The 22,573-nt window shown below is 47.7% G+C and overlaps 1 protein-coding gene across 1 annotated transcript in view; it reads right to left on the bottom strand.

Moving 5' to 3' along the window:
• The window catches only part of CACTIN (cactin, spliceosome C complex subunit), a 33,091-nt gene extending 10,833 nt beyond the window's left edge, over positions 1-22,258 (bottom strand). The window contains exons 1-3 of the mRNA XM_075337499.1: positions 22,156-22,258; positions 15,578-15,998; positions 15,402-15,497 (exon numbers count right to left, since the gene is read on the bottom strand). Coding sequence (XP_075193614.1) covers positions 15,402-15,497; positions 15,578-15,998; positions 22,156-22,175 — 537 coding nt within the window. The 5' untranslated portion in view covers positions 22,176-22,258. The remainder of the gene's footprint in view (positions 1-15,401; positions 15,498-15,577; positions 15,999-22,155) is intronic.
• Between the last annotated feature and the right edge of the window lie 315 nt (positions 22,259-22,573).

The raw sequence follows: 22,573 nt of genomic DNA, 5'->3' as shown, positions 1-22,573 counted from the left end.
CATGGCAGTAATGCAGGTTCCATTTTTCACATTTCATTCTTACATATAGCTATTGAATTTTTCATGTCAGTATTCACACAGCAGTTTCTGCTATTACATGTATTCCCCTTCCATAGTCACTGGTGTGCATACCTTATCTCTCTTTTGGGGGAGAGGCTGGTCTCTGCGCTTTTTTCTGCTGGCTGTATTCTCTCCTTACTATGTGCAATGACAGTACGCTCTCTTGCCACCTCCTCAATTCTCGTCATACCCAGCGAAGGAGTGCACTATCACTGTGCATAGAAAAGAATATCACACAGTGAAGAGAGAGCTCATACTGAGCATTCGTCAGCATTGACAACCAACACAGGCTCAGCAGAGCTGCGACTACTGAAACGGTCGTCACTGATGACCCTTCATATCAGGGTCAGTGACCACAGCCTCAGCAGAAAAGTGGTGGTCAAGGACCTGCTTTGATGTCATGAACATGTGACCATAATGGGCGGAGCTCAGCAAAGAATAAGTGGGAGCGGGGCATGATTAAGTTCAAAAAATAATTGTGCCTGAACTTGACTGTGACTGAACTCAGCAAGAGCGCCACCCCCATGCCTGATACTAATGTATGTATTTTAATCACCTAAACATATAAAATATTTTTTTTTAAGATATATACATGAAATATTTTGTTTTTAAAAACATGTTAGTGATGATTATTGTATCATTAAAACACATTGGGGTAGTTAAATATCGAAAAATTACATGAGAGGTTCCCTTTAACAACATATTTTACATTTTCACATGGGGAAATTGGCACCAACATTAAAGGGAACCTGTCACCAGTTTTGGGGCCTATAAGCTGCGGCCACCACCAGTTGGCTCTTATATATTGCATTCTAACATGCTGTATATAAGAGCCCAGGCCGCAGTGTAGAACATAAAAATCACTTTATAATACTCACCTAGGAGTTTGCTCCGCTGTAGACTGGTCAAATGGGTGGCGCCGTTCTCCGGTACCGGCTCTTTCGGCCATCTTTGTGCTTCTTCTTCTGTAGCCGGGGTGCATGACCCATCCTACATCATCCACACTTGACGACTCTGAGGTCCTGAGCAGCTGCACTTTGATCTTCCCTGAACAGGGCAGATCAAAGTATTGTAGTGCGCCTGCGTGGGAACGGTGAGTGTGTATGATGTAGGATGCGTCATGCACACAGGCTTCAGAAGGAGGACAAAGATCGGCGAAAGTGGAGTCTCCGGCACCGGAGAACATAGATGCCCATCTGACTCAACTCCATCGCAGCGACCGTTAGTGAAGTATTAGAAAGTGATTTTTACGTTCTACACAGCGGCCTGGGCTCTTATATACAGCATGTTAGAATGCAGTATATAAGAGCCCACTGGTGGTGGCCGCAGCTTATAGGCCCCAAACCTGGTGACAGGTTCCCTTTAAAATCACACAATTTGTGCCTGCACAGTACTGCTTAGAAACAAGGCAGATTTGGCGGAAATAGTTTGCGGATTCCATATCCCCTCAAAATAATCAGCATTTTGGAAATTACACCCCTCTGGGAATTGATCTTCAGGTGCAGTGACGATTTTGACCCCATGAGCATTTTCCAGAAACAAGCAGCAATGGATTGAGTGAAAATTGCAAGTCTGCCATTGTAGTGCCCAGTACATTGTGATGCCCCTAAATTATGCCCAGCTTGTGCTCCTGGAGACATGAACCCTGTAAATTAAGCGGGCTGACCTCACTAGAGTAATGCTAAATGTGAACGCTAAATATAGATTAGGAACACTGTGGGGCTCAGATAGAGGAGGGCATTTATAATTGAGAGTGCAGAATCCGCTGGATTACTTTTGGGAGGTAGGGTGGGGAAAGAGTCATTTCTCTTTTCCAAAGACTTTGTGTTTCCAGTTCTAGGAAACCCCCTATATTTCCACTAACAATCTATACTGAAAGCTGTAGATTTTTTTTATTTTTCCACTCACAGAGCTGAGTTTTTTACGGAATAAGAAAACGTTCCAGCGATACCATTTTTATTCATACTCTACTTTTTGATCGCGCTTTATTTCACTTTCTTTTTCGGTGGTGTGATGAAAAATTATAGTTTTTTTTGCCACTTATTTTTTTTTTAAAAGGTATTTACTGAAGTGGTTAACTTTGGTGACCATTTCATAGATCGGGTTATTCTCGGTGTGACAATACCAAATTGTGTGTGTAATATATGTATTTATTGGTATAATTTCTTTTTTTCCTTATTTATTTAGTGATTTTTTAAATTTACTTTACTTAGTCCCAGGATGAGACATCAGCTTTCCATAGTAGGATTTCTGATCCAATACTCTACAATGCTTTTGCACTGCAGGGTATTATATAATTGAATCACACACACCGGAAGGAGTGCCGATGGTCTCCATTATGACAATGGGCCATTATTTCACCCAGAGTCAAGATAGAGACCATAGGACTATCAAAAAACTGACCCGCACATCCAACAAATATGAACAGGTGCAAACTGAAAAAAACAGTAACTATAAATGCAAACAGTCGGGGGGCGGGGCGATGTAGCCGACCAGAGAGGACGCATGGGAAGAGAGCTCCTATAATCCTGATCTTATCCTGGCCATTTACACCCGGTTACCTGATCCATTTACTCACTGACCTGCTGCTGTGACAGGAGACACCATCTGGAGGCTGCAGATTCCCACTGGAGCTATTCCCTGACTCTTGCACGGCACTGCTGGATCTCCTGAAGCTGGAGAGTGTGGAGCAGCAGCCATCTTCCCTACAGCCTGCATTTCCACAGTGAGCAGCAGAGCATGACTCCGGAGAGCAGTGAGGAGTGACAGATTTATGGCCAGAGGTGAAGACCCAGGAGTGGTGAGCACAGGGAAGTTAATTCTCCCTTAGCTGTGTAACTGGCAGTCAGTGTGCAGCACATTAGGGGGCCGGCTGCAGTGTGGAAGACTTTAACCCATAGAGTGCTGGAGGGTCTGGAGTGTGTGCCTTGAAAAACGGGCCCTGCAGATTTTTCCTGACACATGAAAACAAATAAGTGACACATATTGAAGTCCCCACGCTGCGCAGGCCTGCATCATCCTGATAAATACACCCTGAGTGCTGTGCTGCCCTGGGACTCCCTTCATTCTTATTATCCACCATATAAGTGGCTGTTTTCCGGCTCTCTGGACGTGGTGAGGAAGTGGAGACAGACATATTACTAAATATACATTATAAAGGCACAGATTCAGACGCACGGGGGCACGATAAGAGAGTGGTGCAGAATCAGCAAATCCCCAGTGTATCAATATGAGTCCCCCTAAACAAAGTGGAGCTATTGACAAACTTAAGGAGTTTGCAAGTGGTGGTCAGGCAGATGCCCCTAAAGCCAAGAGATATGCCACCCCAAAAGGTCAGGCACTATTGGATGACGGGTCAGAGGATAAAGATGATTTAACCCTGAGGCAGGTGTATGAACAGCTTCTACAAGCAATTTCTACAAGCAACAGCTACCTCACAGGGAAAATTGAGCAGGTACATTCAGAGGTGGGCCTCCTGCGTCAGGACATGCAATCCTTGAGGGCCCGAACAGCGGAAGTCGAGACGCGAGTGTCTGAACTTGAGGATCAAACTGTAACACTCAAAACAAAAATGACCACAATGGCCGGATCGGCAAATGCATGGCGCCAGAAAGCAGACGACCTGGAGAACCGCATGCGTCGAAACAATATACGAATCATAGGACTGCCAGAGCGCTCGGAAGGTCAGCATCCGGAACAATTCCTGGAGGAGTGGCTGAAATCTAATCTCGGAGAGGAGTTCTCCTCGACATTTGCGGTGGAGAGGGCGCACAGAGTTCCAACGAGGCCTCCTATTCCAGGCGCGCCACCACGTCCCTTTTTAGCAAAGATGCTCAACTACAGAGATAGAGACACAGCACTCCGTCTGGCCCGACAGAAGAGCCCACTCAAGTTCAATAATGCTGCGCTCTCGGTCTTTCCGGACTTTTCGGTGGACCTCCAGAAACAGAGGGCCCACTTCATGGAGGTGAAGAAGAAATTAAGGGAGCGGAACATCATCTACTCTATGCTGTACCCTGCCCGGCTCCGCATAGTGCATGAAGGGTCGCCTCTGTTTTTTACTACACCTGCTGAGGCTGAGGACTGGCTACAGGTACACCCGAAACCTAAGGGGCAGAAGCCATGAGATTACTTTCCTAAGTGACATTTTCTGTGCCCCCTGTCGACCCTCTTCTTCCATGGTTGCTTGAAGCCCCCTTTGGAGACAGATGGGACTTCCCCGTGCCTCGAGTGATGGAGGAATTGGCCAGGAATTGGTTCTTGTGAAATGGGAGCCCTATCTTGTGCACCCTTATACCACCTATACCAGGACACTGTATTCAGTGGTGGTATCCCCATTGATGTTTGAAATGTTTTACAGGACTTATCGGAAAGGTCCTGAAGTTCGATATTGGTTCTATATGTTTACAGCTGCAATTGCATTAACTTTATTTCTTTGCAGGGACAGGCTTATTACTGTTGGAGGGTTAACCACACTTAATTGCAGGGCAGAAAGCGTCTTATACCTGGGATCCTGGTTCTATAAAAAGATCTATGTGATATGGGGTCAGAGCTAATATTTATGACCTGGAATGTCAGAGGCCTTAAATCGCCCAAAAAACGTATTAAGGTATTCTCCCAAATTAAGCAAGTCAAGGCCCAACTGGTGGTACTGGTAGAGACTCACCTCACACGGGACACAGCCAGACTAGTAAACAAACCGTGGGTACAATGGTCGGCACATGCGTTCCACACCAGCTACTCCAGGGGTGTCTCTCTATTGGTCCATAGACATAGCCGTTGGGAAGTGAAGGTGGTGAGGCGTGACCCGGAGGGGCGATTTGTGTTTATATATGCGTCTATAAACTCTAGAGATTATGTGCTGTTATGTATTTACAACCCCCCGCCAGCTCGCATCTCCATTCTTAAACAAGCAATGAGCTTTACCCTCAATTATCCAGATGCGTATGTGTTATGTATGGGGGATTTTAATCTTGTGATGAATGAGGAGCAGGACAGGTTTCGGATGGATGGAGGGGGACAACATTCGGCCACACACTTGACTGATTTGCAGCAATGCGCGGAGGGAGGTGGGTGGATTGACCTTTGGCGACTCCGGCATACTAACACCCGAGAATATACATGTCATTCTTCAACTAGACGCACGCTGTCCCGACTAGATTATATTTTTGGGTCGAGCAATATCGCAACCTGGGTGGATGACGTGGTACACGGGGTCAGGGGCATATCAGATCACAGCCCAGTGATTCTTACTATGAAGACTAACCAAGGTGTTGGTAAACCCTTTTGGAGGTTAAACCCCTTTTGGCTGAAACTAATAGATCAAAGTGATAGAACTCTGACCCAAATAGAGGATTTCCTGGAAGCCCACCCTAAACCCTGGAATATTAACTTGGTGTGGGACACTCTTAAAGCCTACCTTAGAGGGTGTTTGTCTTCAACCATAACATATCTTAAAAGAGTGACTAAAACTGAGGATGATATAGTAGAGGGGAGACTTAGGGACTCAGAGGCAATATATATATCGGCCCCAACCGATGGAAATAGGGCGGCCTGGATGCAATCATATAGGTTATATATGCCGCACTCTGAGACCAAGTCCAAACGCAAATTGTTCTTTACCCGACAATCATATTTTGAGCTTGGAAATCAATCCAGTAAATTATTGGCATATATGGTTAGGCAACACAACACTTCAAATACAATATTGGGTATACGGAGGATGGATGGCTCAATAGCTACATCCCCTGAGGATATTTTAGAGTGCTTTTGTGAATACTATAAAACCCTATACACTTCTAGAAATCCTCATGGAGTTCAAAGTTGCGTGACATATTTGTCGGATTTGGAGTTTCCCACTTTGAGTGAATCACAACGGGAGTCTCTGGAGGCAGACATCACACTGGATGAAGTGATTACTGCCATCTCGGATATGGCTAGGGGGAAATCTCCGGGTCCAGATGGCCTTCCCATAGAATTCTATAGTAAATATTGTGACGTATTGGCCCCGATTCTTTTAGAGGTTTTCTCACATTTTTCAGCCGGCGACTCTCTACCTGCTTCCTTGTACGAAGCACATATAGTTGTGCTGAGGAAGGAGGGTAAAGACCCACTAGACTGCGGTTCATACCGTCCTATATCCCTAGTTAACGTGGATTACAAGATCTTTACCAAAATACTGGCGTCCAGGCTTAATTCAGTCATATTGAGTATAGTTCACCCAGATCAAACCGGATTTATGCCTGGGAAAAACACCTCTATAAATATAAGACGGGTCCAGTCCATAGTGCAATATAGCACACTGGTCCAAGAGAACGAGTGGGCCTTGGCCTCGCTGGACGCGGCCAAGGCATTTGACTCGGTAGAATGGCCATTTTTATTTGCCTGCCTCCAGAGATTCACTTTTGGGCCTAAATTCAGTAACTGGATTCATATGTTGTATAGGTCCCCGACAGCCAGGATACTAGTCAATGGTGCTATGTCTACACCCTTCGCATTGAATCGGGGCACAAGACAGGGATGCCCTCTGTCTCCAGCATTGTTTGCACTAGTTATTGAAGCTTTGGCAATTAGAATCCGCTCTCATCCACAGATCACTGGAATCACTATAGCCGACCGCACAGATCAAATAGGATTGTATGCGGATGACATGGTTGTCTTCTTAGATCGAGTGCAAGAGACTCTACCGGTGGTTATAGATACTATAGATACATTTGGGGAGTTTTCGGGACTACGCATCAACTGGGATAAGTCGGCTTTGATGCCATTAATGCATGGGTCTGGAATTTCAATGGAGGGTAGGTCACCTTTGCAAGTGGTAACTAGCTTTAAATACCTGGGAATACACATACAGAAAGACCATACACTAGACCTGCAGACGAGTATAACCCCACTTCTGGAGCACGTTAAACTTAAATATAACTTGTGGAGCAAGCTACCCCTGTCAGTGGTTGGCAGAATAAATTTAATCAAAATGATATTACTTCCAAAGCTTAGTTATACACTATAACAGTATCAGTTACCAAATCCTTCTTCTCAATGTTGAACTCGCTTACTACTTCTTTCATATGGGGGAAATCCAGACCCAAACTTCGGTTATCCATTTTACAGAGATCAAAAAGCCTGGGAGGGATGGCTTTACCGGAGTTCTTCCTCTACTACCTCGCGGGACAGCTTAGGGCACTAGAGACTTGGATGCCTGGATGTCAGCTGCCAAACTCTGAGAGTCACTTGGCACACGCGGCTGGGACTGATTGTTTAGTGGGTTTTCTGGAATCAGATGGACTGAGAACATCACGGCAATTACCCCTCCTCAGGTTGGCAAGATTAGTCTGGCGACAAGCCAAAAGGGTAGTACACTTCAAAGGGGTGGTGGCGGAACTCCCATTATGGGGGAATAGCCACTTCCATACTCTGAGAGATCACCCCTCGGCGCAATTCTGGGCCACTCACAGCGTCAGTGCATTAGGTGATCTTTCTGTCCCGGGAACCACAACCTTCAAGTCCTTTGAACAAGTCCAGATTGAATATAATGTTCCAAGATCACAGTTTTTTAGATACCTGCAGATTCGCACAGCGATTCAATCCCACATACAGAAAATTGGAGTGAGGAAATTGATATCATCACTTCCTATGATAGGTATTCTAAAATCACAAGGACCTCGAGGCCTCATCTCAGCTATATATACTTACCTGTTGTCGGTGGGGGTGGAGTCTGACCCCTTGCCAGCCCAGGATAGATGGAGATCTCTAATTCCCACTCTACAGGGAGAGGAATGGGAAGAGATATTGGAATCTCCGACTGCGGTATCCCCTTCGGTTAATAATAAGTTGATTCAATGCTACATTATCCACCAGGCATACCTTATTCCAACTCGATTATTTAGTATGGGCCGTTCTCGTACATCGGAGTGCCCGAGGTGTCATCTCTCAGGGGCAAATTTCATACATATGATTTGGAGCTGTCCTAATATATCCTCGTACTGGCGGGGAGTGACATCTCTGCTGACATCGATTGTGTCGATTCCTGTTTTGTGTGACCCTTTGATATGCCTGTTTGGGTAATGGAGGAAGAGTCCTGGATCATTACATGACAATATTCCTCAGAGAGGCATTGTTTCTGGCTAGGAAATTAATAGCTCTGAGGTGGATGGGAGATTCGAATCCAACTGTGCGGTCCTGGGTTAAACTAGTCAATGCAACCAAAGTCTATGAGTGGGTGGTATATTATAATAGGGGGTGCCCGGGAAAATTAACAAAATCTGGGGTTTGTGGAATTCTTCTCCAGACACACTTGCGGAGGTTTGAGGGAGATTATGCGGATAATGGTGGTTCCCGTTAGATGTTGGGATATGAAACACTGTCCAATGGTATATTGAGGTATAATAATGCAATGTGGCTGTTGTTGTTCTTTCTTTCTTCCTTTTTCTATTCCTCTTTCTATCTTGTTTTCAAAATATGGTCATGCTGATAGTTACAGCTGTTCTTATGCTCAATATAAAATTAGATATATATGCAAACGATAAGAAGTATGGATAATAACATTGTTCTATCTTAAGTGCTAAAGATATTATGGACTTTATATGACTGTTTATTGTTATATTTACATATTACATTCTATATACTGAGCTATCTTTATATGGCAAATGTCAGTTGTACCATGTTGAAATTGTTAATAAAACGAAGTTAAAAAAAAAATAAAATAAATGCAAACAGTCGCACAGTGAAAAAGCCAAAAATGTACAATGGAAAATATGGCACTGCATTACTGCAAAAGAGAGATATTTAGTTTATGTATTGGCCAATGCATGTAAGCCCAGAAACCAACAGCAAGGTATATGTCTGTAATCCGGGAACCTAACTTAAATGCCACTATCTAGGTTAAAAACATCCGTATCTGGGCAAAATGCCACTGTTTGGACTACAAACCTCCATGTATGGGCAGCTAGGCTCCTGCTACAATGGTTATGAACACAGCCTAGATGAAGGGAATTTTGTTTACTTACCGTAAATTCCTTTTCTTCTAGCTCCAATTGGGAGACCCAGACAATTGGGTGTATAGCTATGCCTCCGGAGGCCACACAAAGTATTACACTAAAAGTGTAAAGCCCCTCCCCTTCAGCCTATACACCCCCCGTACTGCTACGGGCTCATCAGTTTTGGTGCAAAAGCCAGAAGGAGGAAAAAATTATAAACTGGTTTAAAGTAAATTCAATCCGAAGGAATATCGGAGAACTGAAACCATTTAACATGAACAACATGTGTATACAAAAACAGGGGCGGGTGCTGGGTCTCCCAATTGGAGCTAGAAGAAAAGGAATTTACGGTAAGTAAACAAAATTCCCTTCTTCTTTGTCGCTCCTAATTGGGAGACCCAGACAATTGGGACGTCCAAAAGCAGTCCCTGGGTGGGTAAATAATACCTCATAATAGAGCCGTAACGGCTCCGTCCTACAGGTGGGCAACTGCCGCCTGAAGGACTCGCCTACCTAGGCTGGCATCTGCCGAAGCATAGGTATGCACCTGATAGTGTTTCGTGAAAGTGTGCAGGCTCGACCAGGTAGCTGCCTGACACACCTGCTGAGCCGTAGCCTGGTGTCGCAAGGCCCAGGACACTCCCACGGCCCTGGTAGAATGGGCCTTCAGTCCTGAGGGAACCGGAAGCCCCGAGGAACGGTAAGCTTCGAGAATTGGTTCCTTGATCCACCGAGCCAGGGTTGATTTGGAAGCTTGTGTCCCTTTACGCTGGCCAGCGACAAGGACAAAGAGTGCATCGGAGCGGCGCAGGGGCGCCGTACGAGAAATGTAGAGTCTGAGTGCTCTCACCAGATCTAACAAGTGCAAATCCTTTTCACATTGGTGAACTGGATGAGGACAAAACGAGGGTAAGGAGATGTCCTGATTGAGATGAAAAGGGGATACCACCTTAGGGAGGAAATCTTGGCGGACGTTGGTTTCCTAGCCTGTCTCATAGTGGCAATGACCTCTTGAGATAATCCTGAAGACGCTAGGATCCAGGACTCAATGGCCACACAGTCAGGTTGAGGGCCGCAGAATTCAGATGGAAAAACGGCCCTTGAGATAGCAAATCTGGTCGGTCTGGCAGTGCCCACGGTTGGCCGACCGTGAGATGCCACAGATCCGGGTACCACGACCTCCTCGGCCAGTCTGGAGCGACGAGGATGGCGCGGCGGCAGTCGGCCCTTATCTTGCGTAACACTCTGGGCAACAGAGCCAGAGGAGGAAACACATAAGGAAGCTGAAACTGCGACCAATCCTGAACTAAGGCGTCTGCCGCCAGAGCTCTGTGATCTTGAGATCGAGCCATGAATGTTGGGACCTTGTTGTTGTGCCGTGACGCCATTAGGTCGACGTCCGGCATCCCTCAGCGGCAATAGATCTCCTGAAACACGTCCGGGTGAAGGGACCATTCCCCTGCGTCCATGCCCTGGCGACTGAGAAAGTCTGCTTCCCAGTTTTCTACGCCCGGGATGTGAACTGCGGATATGGTGGATGCTGTGGCTTCCACCCACAGCAGAATCCGCCGGACTTCCTGGAAGGCTTGCCGACTGCGTGTCCCACCTTGGTGGTTGATGTAAGCCACCGCTGTGGAGTTGTCTGACTGAATTCGGATCTGCTTGCCTTCCAGCCACTGCTGAAACGCTTTTAGGGCAAGATACACTGCCCTGATCTTCAGAACATTGATCTGAAGTGAGGACTCTTGCTGAGTCCACGTACCCTGAGCCCTGTGGTGGAGAAAAACTGCTCCCCACCCTGACAGGCTCGCGTCCGTCGTGACCACCGCCCAGGATGGGGGTAGGAAGGATTTTCATTTCGATAATGAGGTGGGAAGAAGCCACCACCGAAGGGAAGCTTTGGTTGCTTGAGAGAGGGAGACGTTCCTGTCTAGGGACGTCGGCCTCCTGTCCCACTTGCGTAGGATGTCCCATTGAAGAGGACGCAGGTGAAACTGCGCGAAAGGGACTGCTTCCATTGCTGCCACCATCTTCTCCAGGAAGTGCATGAGGCGCCTCAAGGGGTGTGACCGACCTTGAAGGAGAGATTGTACCCCTGTCTGTAGTGAACGCTGTTTGTCCAGCGGAAGCTTCACTATCGCTGGAAGAGTATGAAATTCCATGCCAAGATATGTCAGTGATTGGACCGGTGTCAGATTTGACTTTGGAAAATTGATGATCCACCCGAAACTCTGGAGAATCTCCAGAGTAACGTTGAGGCTGTGTTGGCATGCCTCTTGAGAGGGTGCCTTGACCAGCAGATCGTCTAAGTAAGGTATCACTGAGTGACCCTGAGAGTGGAGGACCGCAACTACTGTAGCCATGACCTTGGTGAAAACCCTTGGGGCTGTCGCCAGGCCGAACGGCAGTGCCGCGAACTGAAGGTGTTCGTCTCCTATGGCGAAGCGCAAGAAGCGCTGATGCTCTGGAGCAATTGGTACGTGGAGATAAGCATCCTTGATATCGATCGATGCTAGGAAATCTCCTTGGGACATTGAGGCGATGACGGAGCGGAGGGATTCCATCCGGAACCGCCTGGTCCTTACGTGTTTGTTGAGCAGTTTTGGGTCCAAAACAGGACGGAAGGACCCGTCCTTCTTTGGAACCACATACAGGTTGGAGTAGAAACCGTGACCCTGTTGCTGAAGAGTAACCGGGACCACCACTCCTTCTGCCTTCAGAATGCCCACCGCCTGCAGAAGAGCCTCGGCTCGCTCGGGAGGCGGAGATGTTCTGAAGAATCGAGTCGGAGGACGAGAGCTGAACTCTATCCTGTAACCGTGAGACAAAATGTCTCTCACCCAACGGTCTTTTACTTGTGGCAGCCAGGTGTCGCAAAAGCGGGAGAGCCTGCCACCGACCGAGGATGCGGTGTGAGGAGGCCGTAAGTCATGAGGAAGCCGCCTTGGTAGCGGCACCTCCGGCGGTCTTTTTAGGGCGTGATTTAGACCGCCATGCGTCGGAGTTCCTCTGATCTTTCTGAGGCCTTTTGGACGAGGAGAATTGGGACCTGCCCGTACCCCCGAAAGGACCGAAACCTCGACTGTCCCCTCCTCTGTTGGGGTGTTTTTGGTTTGGCCTGGGGTAAGGATGTTTCCTTTCCCTTGGATTGTTTGATGATTTCATCCAATCTCTCACCAAACAAACGGTCGCCAGAAAATGGCAATCCAGTTAAGCACTTTTTTGGAAGCCGAATCTGCCTTCCATTCCCGCAGCCACAAGGCCCTGCGTATTGCCACCGAATTGACGGCTGCAACCGCCGTACGGGTCGCAGAGTCCAGGACAGCATTAATAGCGTAGGACGCAAATGCCGACGTTTGAGAGGTTATGGACGCCACCTGCGGCGCAGACGTACGTGTGAGTGCGTCAATTTGCGCCTGACCAGCTGAGATAGCTTGGAGTGCCCATACGGCTGCGAATGCTGGAGCAAAAGACGCGCCGATAGCTTCATAGATGGATTTCAACCAGAGCTCCATCTGTCTGTCAGTGGCATCCTTGAGTGAAGCTCCATCTTCCACTGCAACTATGGATCTAGCCGCCAGTCTGGAGATTGGAGGATCCACCTTGGGACACTGAGTCCAGCCCTTGACCACGTCAGGGGGAAAAGGGTAACGTGTATCCTTAAGGCGCTTGGAAAAACGCTTATCTGGATAAGCTCGGTGTTTCTGGACTGCCTCTCTGAAGTCAGAGTGGTCCAGAAACATACTCTTTGTACGCTTGGGAAACCTGAAACGGAATTTCTCCTGCTGAGAAGCTGACTCCTCCACAGGAGGAGCTGAGGGAGAAATATTCAACATTTCATTGATGGACGCAATAAGATCATTCACTATGGCGTCCCCATCAGGAGTATCAAGGTTGAGAGCGGCTTCAGGATCAGAATCCTGATCAGCTACCTCCGCTTCATCATACAGAGAGTCCTCTCGCTGAGACCCTGAACATTGTGATGATGTCGAGGGAATTTCATAGCGAGCTCGCTTAGTCGGTCTGGGGCTGCGGTCCGTGTCAGAGACCTCACCCTGGGATCCATGAGACACCCCAGGAAGACATTGCTGTTCCAACTGAGGGGGACCAGGGGACAATGATAACACAGTGCCCCTGGCTTGAGATGCCGGCCTGGACTGCAAGGCTTCTAATATCTTAGCCATAGTCTCAGAAGTCTTTCAGTAAAAACTGCAAACTCCGTCCCTGTCACCTGGACAGTGTTAACAGGTGGTTCTCCCTGGGCCACCCCTAGCAGAGGCTCCGGCTGAGAAAGTGCCACAGGGGCCGAGCATTGCACACAATGAGGGTCAGTGGAACCTGCCGGCAGTATAGCCGTACATGCTGCACAGGCAGCATAGTAAGTCAGTGCCTTGGCACCCTTGCTATTTGTGGACGACATGCTGTTGTCTCCTCTGAGCAATACAGGAGGGTATATAGCCACAAATCAACAGTGCACCCTACAGTGTAAAGTATAGACTATAATCATATAAACTATAAATACACTTCTGCACTAGTGGGGGCCAGCACCACAGGTGCTGCTTACCGCCTGCGCAAAGCGTTTGTGTGGGCACCAGAATTCCTGCCTGGGTCTCTTTGAGCTTGTCTCTCCTCTCCAGCGTTAGCAGAGCTGAGAGGAATGGCTGCCAGCGTCCTGAGGAGAGGAGGGAGCCGTGGGCGTGACCCAGAAAAGTGCGGGAACTCGTGCCCCACTGTGCAGAGTGAGGGGGGTGGAGTATGCAAAGCATGCTCCAGCCCTCAGTGCTGCCGACCTGTACAGCGTCCCGCCCTTCCCCTGACTGGCAGGGCTGGGGGCGGGAAGAAAGACACAAACACACTCAGCGACGCTGAAGTGTATAGTGGCACAAATGCAGCCAGCGCTGCTGTCCCCGGTGCACTAGCACACCCAGCAATGCTGGAGTGTTGCTGTGCGCGGTCCCCACGGGGACACAGAGTACCTCCAAGTAGCAGGGCCATGTCCCTGAACGATACTCGGCTCCTATCCAGCAGGGTCCTCAGGAGCTGTGGATGGAGCACGGTCTCCTGTGCCTGGAGACCGATGGGATCCCACTTCACCCAGAGCCCTAATTGAGGGATGGGGAAGGAAAGCAGCATGTGGGCTCCAGCCTCCGTACCCGCAATGGATACCTCAACCTTAACAACACCGCCGACAAGAGTGGGGTGAGAAGGGAGCATGCTGGGGGCCCTGTTATGGGCCCTCTTTTCTTCCATCCGACATAGTCAGCAGCTGCTGCTGACTAAGCTGTGGAGCTATGCGTGGATGTCTGACCTCCTTCGCACAAAGCATAAAAACTGATGAGCCCGTAGCAGTACGGGGGGTGTATAGGCTGAAGGGGAGGGGCTTTACACTTTTAGTGTAATACTTTGTGTGGCCTCCGGAGGCATAGCTATACACCCAATTGTCTGGGTCTCCCAATTAGGAGCGACAAAGAAAGTCTCCTTTTTAGTTAGGTTCCCGGATTACAGAGATTACCTTGGCGTTGGTTTCCAGGCTTACATGCATTGGCCAATACATAAACTAAATATCTCTCTTTTGCAGTAATGCAGTGCCATATTTTCCCTTGTACATTTTTGTCTTTTTTCAGTGTGCAACTGTTTGCATTTATAGTTACTATGTTTTTTCAGTTAGCACCTGTTCACATTTGTTGGATGTGTGGGTCAGTTTTTTGATATTTGTAGTGAGTCTCTTTCTGACTGGGCACTCTGCCCTAAGACCTGGCTGTGTTCATAACCATTATAGCAGGAGCCTAGCTGCCCATACATGGAGGTTTGCAGTCCAAATAGTGGCATTTTGCCCAGATATGGATGTTTTTAACCTAGATAGTGGCATTTAAGTTAGGTTCCCGGATTACAGAGATCACCTTGCCGTTGGTTCCCGGGCCTACATATATTGGCCAATACATAAACTAAATATCTCTCTTTTGCAGTAATGCAGTGCCATATTTTCCCTTGTACATTTTTGGCCTTTTCAGTATGATTGAGACCATAGGCACGATACAATCGCACTGTGAAGATCGGAAAAGAGAGCGCTCCCTCCATCTGGTAAATAGATCGATGCTGCTGTTATTGACATGGGCATTAGACTGCGATTAGTGACAACACCGATCGTGGGTATTACTGCAGGGAGTCAGCTACCTTTCTTAGTTGACACCCGGATCTGTCCCGGCGACTGATGAGACAGCGCAATCACCACCACACTGTGTCTGTATGAGTTTGCGGAAACGCACTCCCCGCAGCACAATACGCGTATGCCGCATGTTGTGAAAGGGTTAATAGACAAGACACTTCGGATTATATCATTGTTAGTTTCCACCACTTTAACCTCACCTTTTGCAGCTCTAGGCGATTATCTTCCTGGATTAGTTTGTTTCGATCTTTCAAATCTTTTTCATTCAGATGTCCAATTCCCTTCTTCTCCAGCGCCTGTGAAAATACAAGAACGTGGCTGAGACCAGACAACATGTTGTTATATCAGACACACATTAATAATGGAGTCATCTAACCTTGCTCCAGATGAAAGTGCCCAGTAGGTTATTATCTCCAAATGGGTTGTCAGTATTGGTGTACCCCATGTACTCCTCGCCCCAGCCCATCTTCTCTCGCTTCTTGCGCTCTTTGGCTTCCTTCTTGGCCAGCCGTCTGGCTCTCTTCTCCTCTGGAGCCTCCATTGCTTTCATCATCTCTCTTTTTGCCTTCTTCTCCTCTCTTAGTTTTCGTTGTTCTTGCAGGGTCAGGCCGGAGTCTGAGGAATCGCTGGGGCTCTGTGATCTTGCTGGAGAGGACGGGGAGACAGGAGACCTGGACCTGTACCTTGATTTCCGGTGAGGTTTTCGTGCCCTACTGCTCTCATCCTCGGAGGATGATTTGTGCCTCTTCTCTTTCTTTTTGCTTTTTTTTCTCGCTTTCCTTTCTCCAGACATTGACCTTAAATACAGAAAAGAACCAGATGAACGAACGTTTTATCCTGCGCCACTGTAAAACAAGCAGTTTAACCCCTTCATCCCTGAGCCTGTTTTCACATTCCTAACCCGGCCAATTTGTACTATTCTGACCAGTATGAGGTGATAACTCTGGAGCTACAACAGACCCCGGAGAGTCTGAGATGATTTTTTGTGACTTATTGTTCTTCATTTTTTACGCTCGTTCCTCTGCCTCACTGAGACTCTGCAGGTGAAAAGGGGCGACAGGCGGTGGCCTCCGAGTGTGTATAGCTCTGTGGTGCATTGTACGATACTTGGGGGGGGGGGGGGGGGGTTTGGTGGCATTTGGGGGTATATGATGCTGGGGGACACCTTTAGTAGGATTTATAGTGGTGTATGATGCTGGGGGTGATGCCTGTGGTGGCATTTGGGGAGGTGTACAATGCCGAGGAGGGATGCCTGTGGTGGGATTTGGAAAGGAGAGTGCATGATGCTGGGGTATACCTGTGGTGACATTGGGGGGGGTGATGCATGGTGATGAGGGGGGGGGGGAACCTGTGGTGGGATTTGTAGTGGTGTACGATGCTGGGGAGATTAGGGGGGTGGGGTGTACCATGTTGAGGGCGAGGCCTGTGTTGGCATTTGGACAGAGTACGATGTTGGGAGGATGGGGGGGGGGGGGGGAGTTTGTATGATGCCTGGAGGAGAACATGTGGTTGGATTTGTAGTGGTGTATGATGCTGGGTGTTTTAGGGGGCTGTGAAATGCTGAGATTGATGCCAGTGGTGGCATTTGGGTCCTGTATGATGCTTGGATTTGGGTGAGGGGGGCGGGGTGTACCATGCTGAGGGGATGTCTGTGGGGGAAATTTCATAATGACAATGTGGTCATTGGATCAAAAAAATATTGTGCCCCACCCCCCGCTCCAGCCACTAGGGTCTTGAAACAACCTGCTGTACACCTTTGTGGTCAAACCACATTTTTTTTAAAGGGTTTCTCCACTACTTGGTACAACTCCTTTTCATTCCCCATGTTTTCCCCCATTATTATAAACCTTACAGTCACCTCCGCTGCCGCTATGATTCCATCTGTGCTGTCTCTCGCGCTCCTGCAACTCCCGTGAGGTTATGTCCCGCCAGCCGTGCATCCGATCAGCGCCAGATTAACGGTCCCCGCCTTCAGACAGAAGTAATCAGGAGGAGGTGAGCGTCTGAAGGCGGGGACAGGAAGGCCGTCGATAATTGGGTACAGGGATCACGTGACATATCAACCTCCCATGAGCCCGGGGAGGGAGATCGAGCGCCGACACTGCTGGACCGTATAGGCTTTATTATTTTAATGGAGAGAAACATTGGGAATGAGAAGGGGGTTGTCAAAGTAGTGGAGAGCCCCTTTAAATTTGTGCAAAAAAGTAAGCAATGAATTGGTGAGAAAAAAAGTGAAGGAAAATCCAGCATCTGCATATAAAATTAAAAGATGGCTTTTTTGAAAAAATTAAAAACTAGAAAAACCCATGACAATATTCCAAGTAGACAAAGTTGTCATGATTAAGAACAGGTTAACTGTTCGAAACGCGTAGACAGATTATCTAGTCTACTTGGAATATTGTCATGCTTTTTTCTAGTTTTTTAATTTTTTCAAAAAAGCCATGTTTTAATTTTATATGCAGATGCTGGATTTTCCTTCACTTTTTTTCTCAAGTACCACCTGACTGCCGGTCAGGCTTCTGGGCACCGCACCCTCATTCAGCAGTCTGGTGAGCTGTTCACATCTGCACGTTTAGCAATAAATTGGTGCCGGGCGTTCCCAATGTGCAGTGAAAGTATTTGTAAATCTGTATGTATGTCACAATTAGGAGCGCGGTCTCCGCAGACAAAACCTAGAATTAGGAAAATTGGTTCATCAAATACTGAAGAAAGACCCCAAAGTCCTGTGTATAAGGCCGGGGTCACACTGTATTTGATCTCCACGTCAGTGGCTCAGTCGGGGAACGTCTGAAGCCCTGGAAAACTTTAATTTGGGCACAAGTGCAGATGAGCCACTGAGCGCAATGATGGAGACCGAGTCACTGCGCTCTTTTTGGGTGTCATATTCGGCCATATCTACTTATTCCAGTCAGGCACTAAAATGCTGTTGATCAGGTCTTCGTGCCTATTTCAAATAGGGGAATACCCCCAAAAATGATGTCCAATAAAGCAGACGATACGGCGTGATAGAGCCACTGAGGTGGGGATCAAACAGAATGTGAATTTGGGCGTAAGACCTAATAGGAGTGCGCTGGTAACTTGCTCCTCTGTTGTCCGAAGCAGGAGAGAGGAGAAGATCCAGGCAGAGGCGCAGAAGATATAGAAGAATACAGCTTCGATAAAGGACAAAGAACTATCTGAAACGCGTTGCTGGTTTCTATGATTATTTGCCCGCCTTGAGGTTTTTTTATATTACCTTTGTAAGCCTGCCTTTTTGGATTTTACTGATTTTTGTAAAAAAGCCTTGGAAATTTTACTGAGTGCATGGAGCTGGGTACTTTCTACTTTTTCTACCGATATAAAAGAATGGCCATACCTATACAACATAGCCACTGTGACCGTGAAAAAAATACATTCTGCTGTCCTCACTGATTTATACCACCAGGAGCCCATACATTCTACGGTCATCACTGATATATACCACCAGGAGCCCATACATTCTGCTGTTCTCACTGATATATACCACCAGGAGCCCATACATTCTGCTGACCTCACTGATATATACCACCAGGAGCCCATACATTCTACGGTCATCACTGATATATACCACCAGGAGCCCATACATTCTGCTGTCCTCACTGATATATACCACCAGGAGCCCATACATTCTACTGTCCTCACTGATATATACCACCAGGAGCCCATACATTCTGCTGTCCACACTGATATATACCACCAGGAGCCCATACATTCTGCTGTCCTCACTAATATATACCACCAGGAGCCCATACATTCTACAGTCATCACTGATATATACCACCAGGAGCCCATACATTCTGCTGTCCTCACTGATATATACCACCAGGAGCCCATACATTCTGCTGTTTTCACTGATATATACCACCAGGAGCCCATACATTCTGCTGTTCTCACTGATATATACCACCAGGAGCCCATACATTCTGCTGTCCTCACTAATATATACCACCAGGAGCCCATACATTCTACGGTCATCACTGATATATACCACCAGGAGCCCATACATTCTGCTGTCCTCACTGATATATACCACCAGGAGTCCATAAAATCTGCTGTCCACACTGATATATACCACCAGGAGTCCATACATTCTGCTGTCCTCACCAATATATACCACCAGGAGCCCATACATTCTGCTGTCCTCACTGATATATACCACCAGGAGCCCATACATTCTGCTGTCCTCACTGATATATACCACCAGGAGCCCATACATTCTGCTGTCCACACTGATATATACCACCAGGAGCCCATACATTCTACTGTCCTCACTGATATATACCACCAGGAGCCCATACATTCTGCTGTCCTCACTGATATATACCACCAGGAGCCCATACATTCTGCTGTCCTCACTGATATATACCACCAGGAGCCCATACATTCTGCTGTCCTCACTGATATATACCACCAGGAGCCCATACATTCTGCTGTCCTCACTGATATATACCACCAGGAGCCCATACATTCTGCTGCCCTCACTGATATATACCACCAGGAGCCCATACATTCTGCTGTCCTCACTGATATATACCACCAGGAGCCCATACATTCTACTGTCCTCACTGATATATACCACCAGGAGCTCATACATTCTACTGTCCGCACTAATATATACCACCAGGAGCCCATACATTCTACGGTCATCACTGATATATACCACCAGGAGCCCATACATTCTACTGTCCTCACTGATATATACCACCAGGAGCTCATACATTCTACTGTCCGCACTGATATATACCACCAGGAGCCCATACATTCTGCTGTCCTCACTAATATATACCACCAGGAGCTCATACATTCTACTGTCCGCACTGATATATACCACCAGGAGCCCATACATTCTACGGTCATCACTGATATATACCACCAGGAGCCCATACATTCTGCTGTCCTCACTGATATATACCACCAGGAGCTCATACATTCTACTGTCCGCACTGATATATACCACCAGGAGCCCATACATTCTACGGTCATCACTGATATATACCACCAGGAGCCCATACATTCTGCTGTCCTCACTGATATATACCACCAGGAGCCCATACATTCTGCTGTCCACACTGATATATACCACCAGGAGCCCATACATTCTGCTGCCCTCACTGATATATACCACCAGGAGCCCATACATTCTGCTGTCCTCACTGATATATACCACCAGGAGCCCATACATTCTGCTGTCCTCACTGTGTATATACCACCAGGAGCCCATACATTCTGCTGTCCTCACTAATATATACCACCAGGAGCCCATACATTCTACGGTCATCACTGATATATACCACCAGGAGCCCATACATTCTGCTGTTCTCACTGATATATACCACCAGGAGCCCATACATTCTGCTGTCCACACTGATATATACCACCAGGAGTCCATACATTCTGCTGTCCTCACTAATATATACCACCAGGAGCCCATACATTCTACGGTCATCACTGATATATACCACCAGGAGCCCATACATTCTGCTGTTCTCACTGATATATACCACCAGGAGCCCATACATTCTGCTGTCCTCACTGATATATACCACCAGGAGCCCATACATTCTGCTGTCCACACTGATATATACCACCAGGAGCCCATACATTCTACGGTCATCACTGATATATACCACCAGGAGCCCATACATTCTACGGTCATCACTGATATATACCACCAGGAGCCCATACATTCTGCTGTCCTCACTGATATATACCACCAGGAGCCCATACATTCTGCTGTCCTCACTGATATATACCACCAGGAGCTCATACATTCTGCTGTCCTCACTAATATATACCACCAGGAGCCCATACATTCTGCTGTTCTCACTGATATATACCACCAGTAGCCCATACATTCTGCTGTTCTCACTGATATATACCACCATGAGCCCATACATTCTGCTGTCCTCACTAATATATACCACCAGGAGCCCATACATTCTGCTGTCCACACTGATATATACCACCAGGAGCCCATACATTCTGCTGTCCTCACTGATATATACCACCAGGAGCCCATACATTCTGCTGTCCACACTGATATATACCACCAGGAGCCCATACATTCTGCTGTCCTCACTGATATATACCACCAGGAGCCCATACATTCTGCTGTTCTCACTGATATACACCACCAGGAGCTCATACATTCTACTGTCCTCACTAATATATACCACCAGGAGCCCATACATTCTACGGTCATCACTGATATATACCACCAGGAGCCCATACATTCTACGGTCATCACTGATATATACCACCAGGAGCCCATACATTCTGCTGTTCTCACTGATATATACCACCAGTAGCCCATACATTCTGCTGTCCACACTGATATATACCACCAGGAGCCCATACATTCTGCTGTCCTCACTGATATATACCACCAGGAGCCCATACATTCTGCTGTCCTCACTGATATATACCACCAGGAGCCCATACATTCTGCTGTCCTCACTGATATATACCACCAGGAGCCCATACATTCTCCTGTCCTCACTAATATATATCACCAGGAGCCCATACATTCTGCTGTCCTCACTAATATATATCACCAGGAGCCCATACAGTCTGCTGTCCACAGTAATGAACCAGATAGAATGTACGGGCTGCAGGCAGGACCTGAGAGGAGCCCATACATTCTGCTGTTCTCAGTAGTGAACCAGATAGAATGTACAGGCTGCAGTCAGGACCTGAGAGGAGCCCATACAGTCTGCTGTCCACAGTAATGAACCAGATAGAATGTACGGGCTGCAGGCAGGACCTGAGAGGAGCCCATACATTCTAGACAGTCCACCGGGAAGAGAAGTAAAGTGAAGCGCCTGTGTCAGGAAGGGGTTAACTGCATCCGGGGAGCGACTAATACAGATCAACACAAACCGGTACAGTGGTGGAGGGATCGTCTGCGATGACATCGGCCGATGTCCAGGCACTCACCTTCCGGGGGAGGAGTCCATCTCGGGTTTTCACTTCTTCAGAGCCCCGGCCGCAGTCTATTCCCTGTTGTGATCAATCGAGGGCGCGGGCTGATGACGCGAGGCCAACTGACCGGCGCTGAGTGACGCTCAGCACCACGTGACCGGTAGGGAGTGACGCGCGGCAGCACGTGACCGGCACGGAGTGACGCGCGGCACCACGTGACCTCCACCGCACCACGTGATGTCTGTAGTCTATATATAGCCCTGCGTGCGCAGAGACAGACGCCATTCTCAGGGCACGGGCAGCGAGCGGGTGGGACGGGAGGGATGAGGGTGCGGGAATAATAGGAAGAGGGGAGAAAAGTCACGAAAACATAACGCTGTACAGACCCACCACTAATAATCACTGAATATTCCCTAGACTCCGGCTCTGCGGC

This window comes from Anomaloglossus baeobatrachus, chromosome 2 (assembly GCF_048569485.1).
Source record: "Anomaloglossus baeobatrachus isolate aAnoBae1 chromosome 2, aAnoBae1.hap1, whole genome shotgun sequence".
Lineage (NCBI taxonomy): Eukaryota > Metazoa > Chordata > Amphibia > Anura > Aromobatidae > Anomaloglossus > Anomaloglossus baeobatrachus.
Note: the sequence above shows the minus strand (reverse complement) of the source record. Positions and strands in the feature narration are given on the sequence as shown.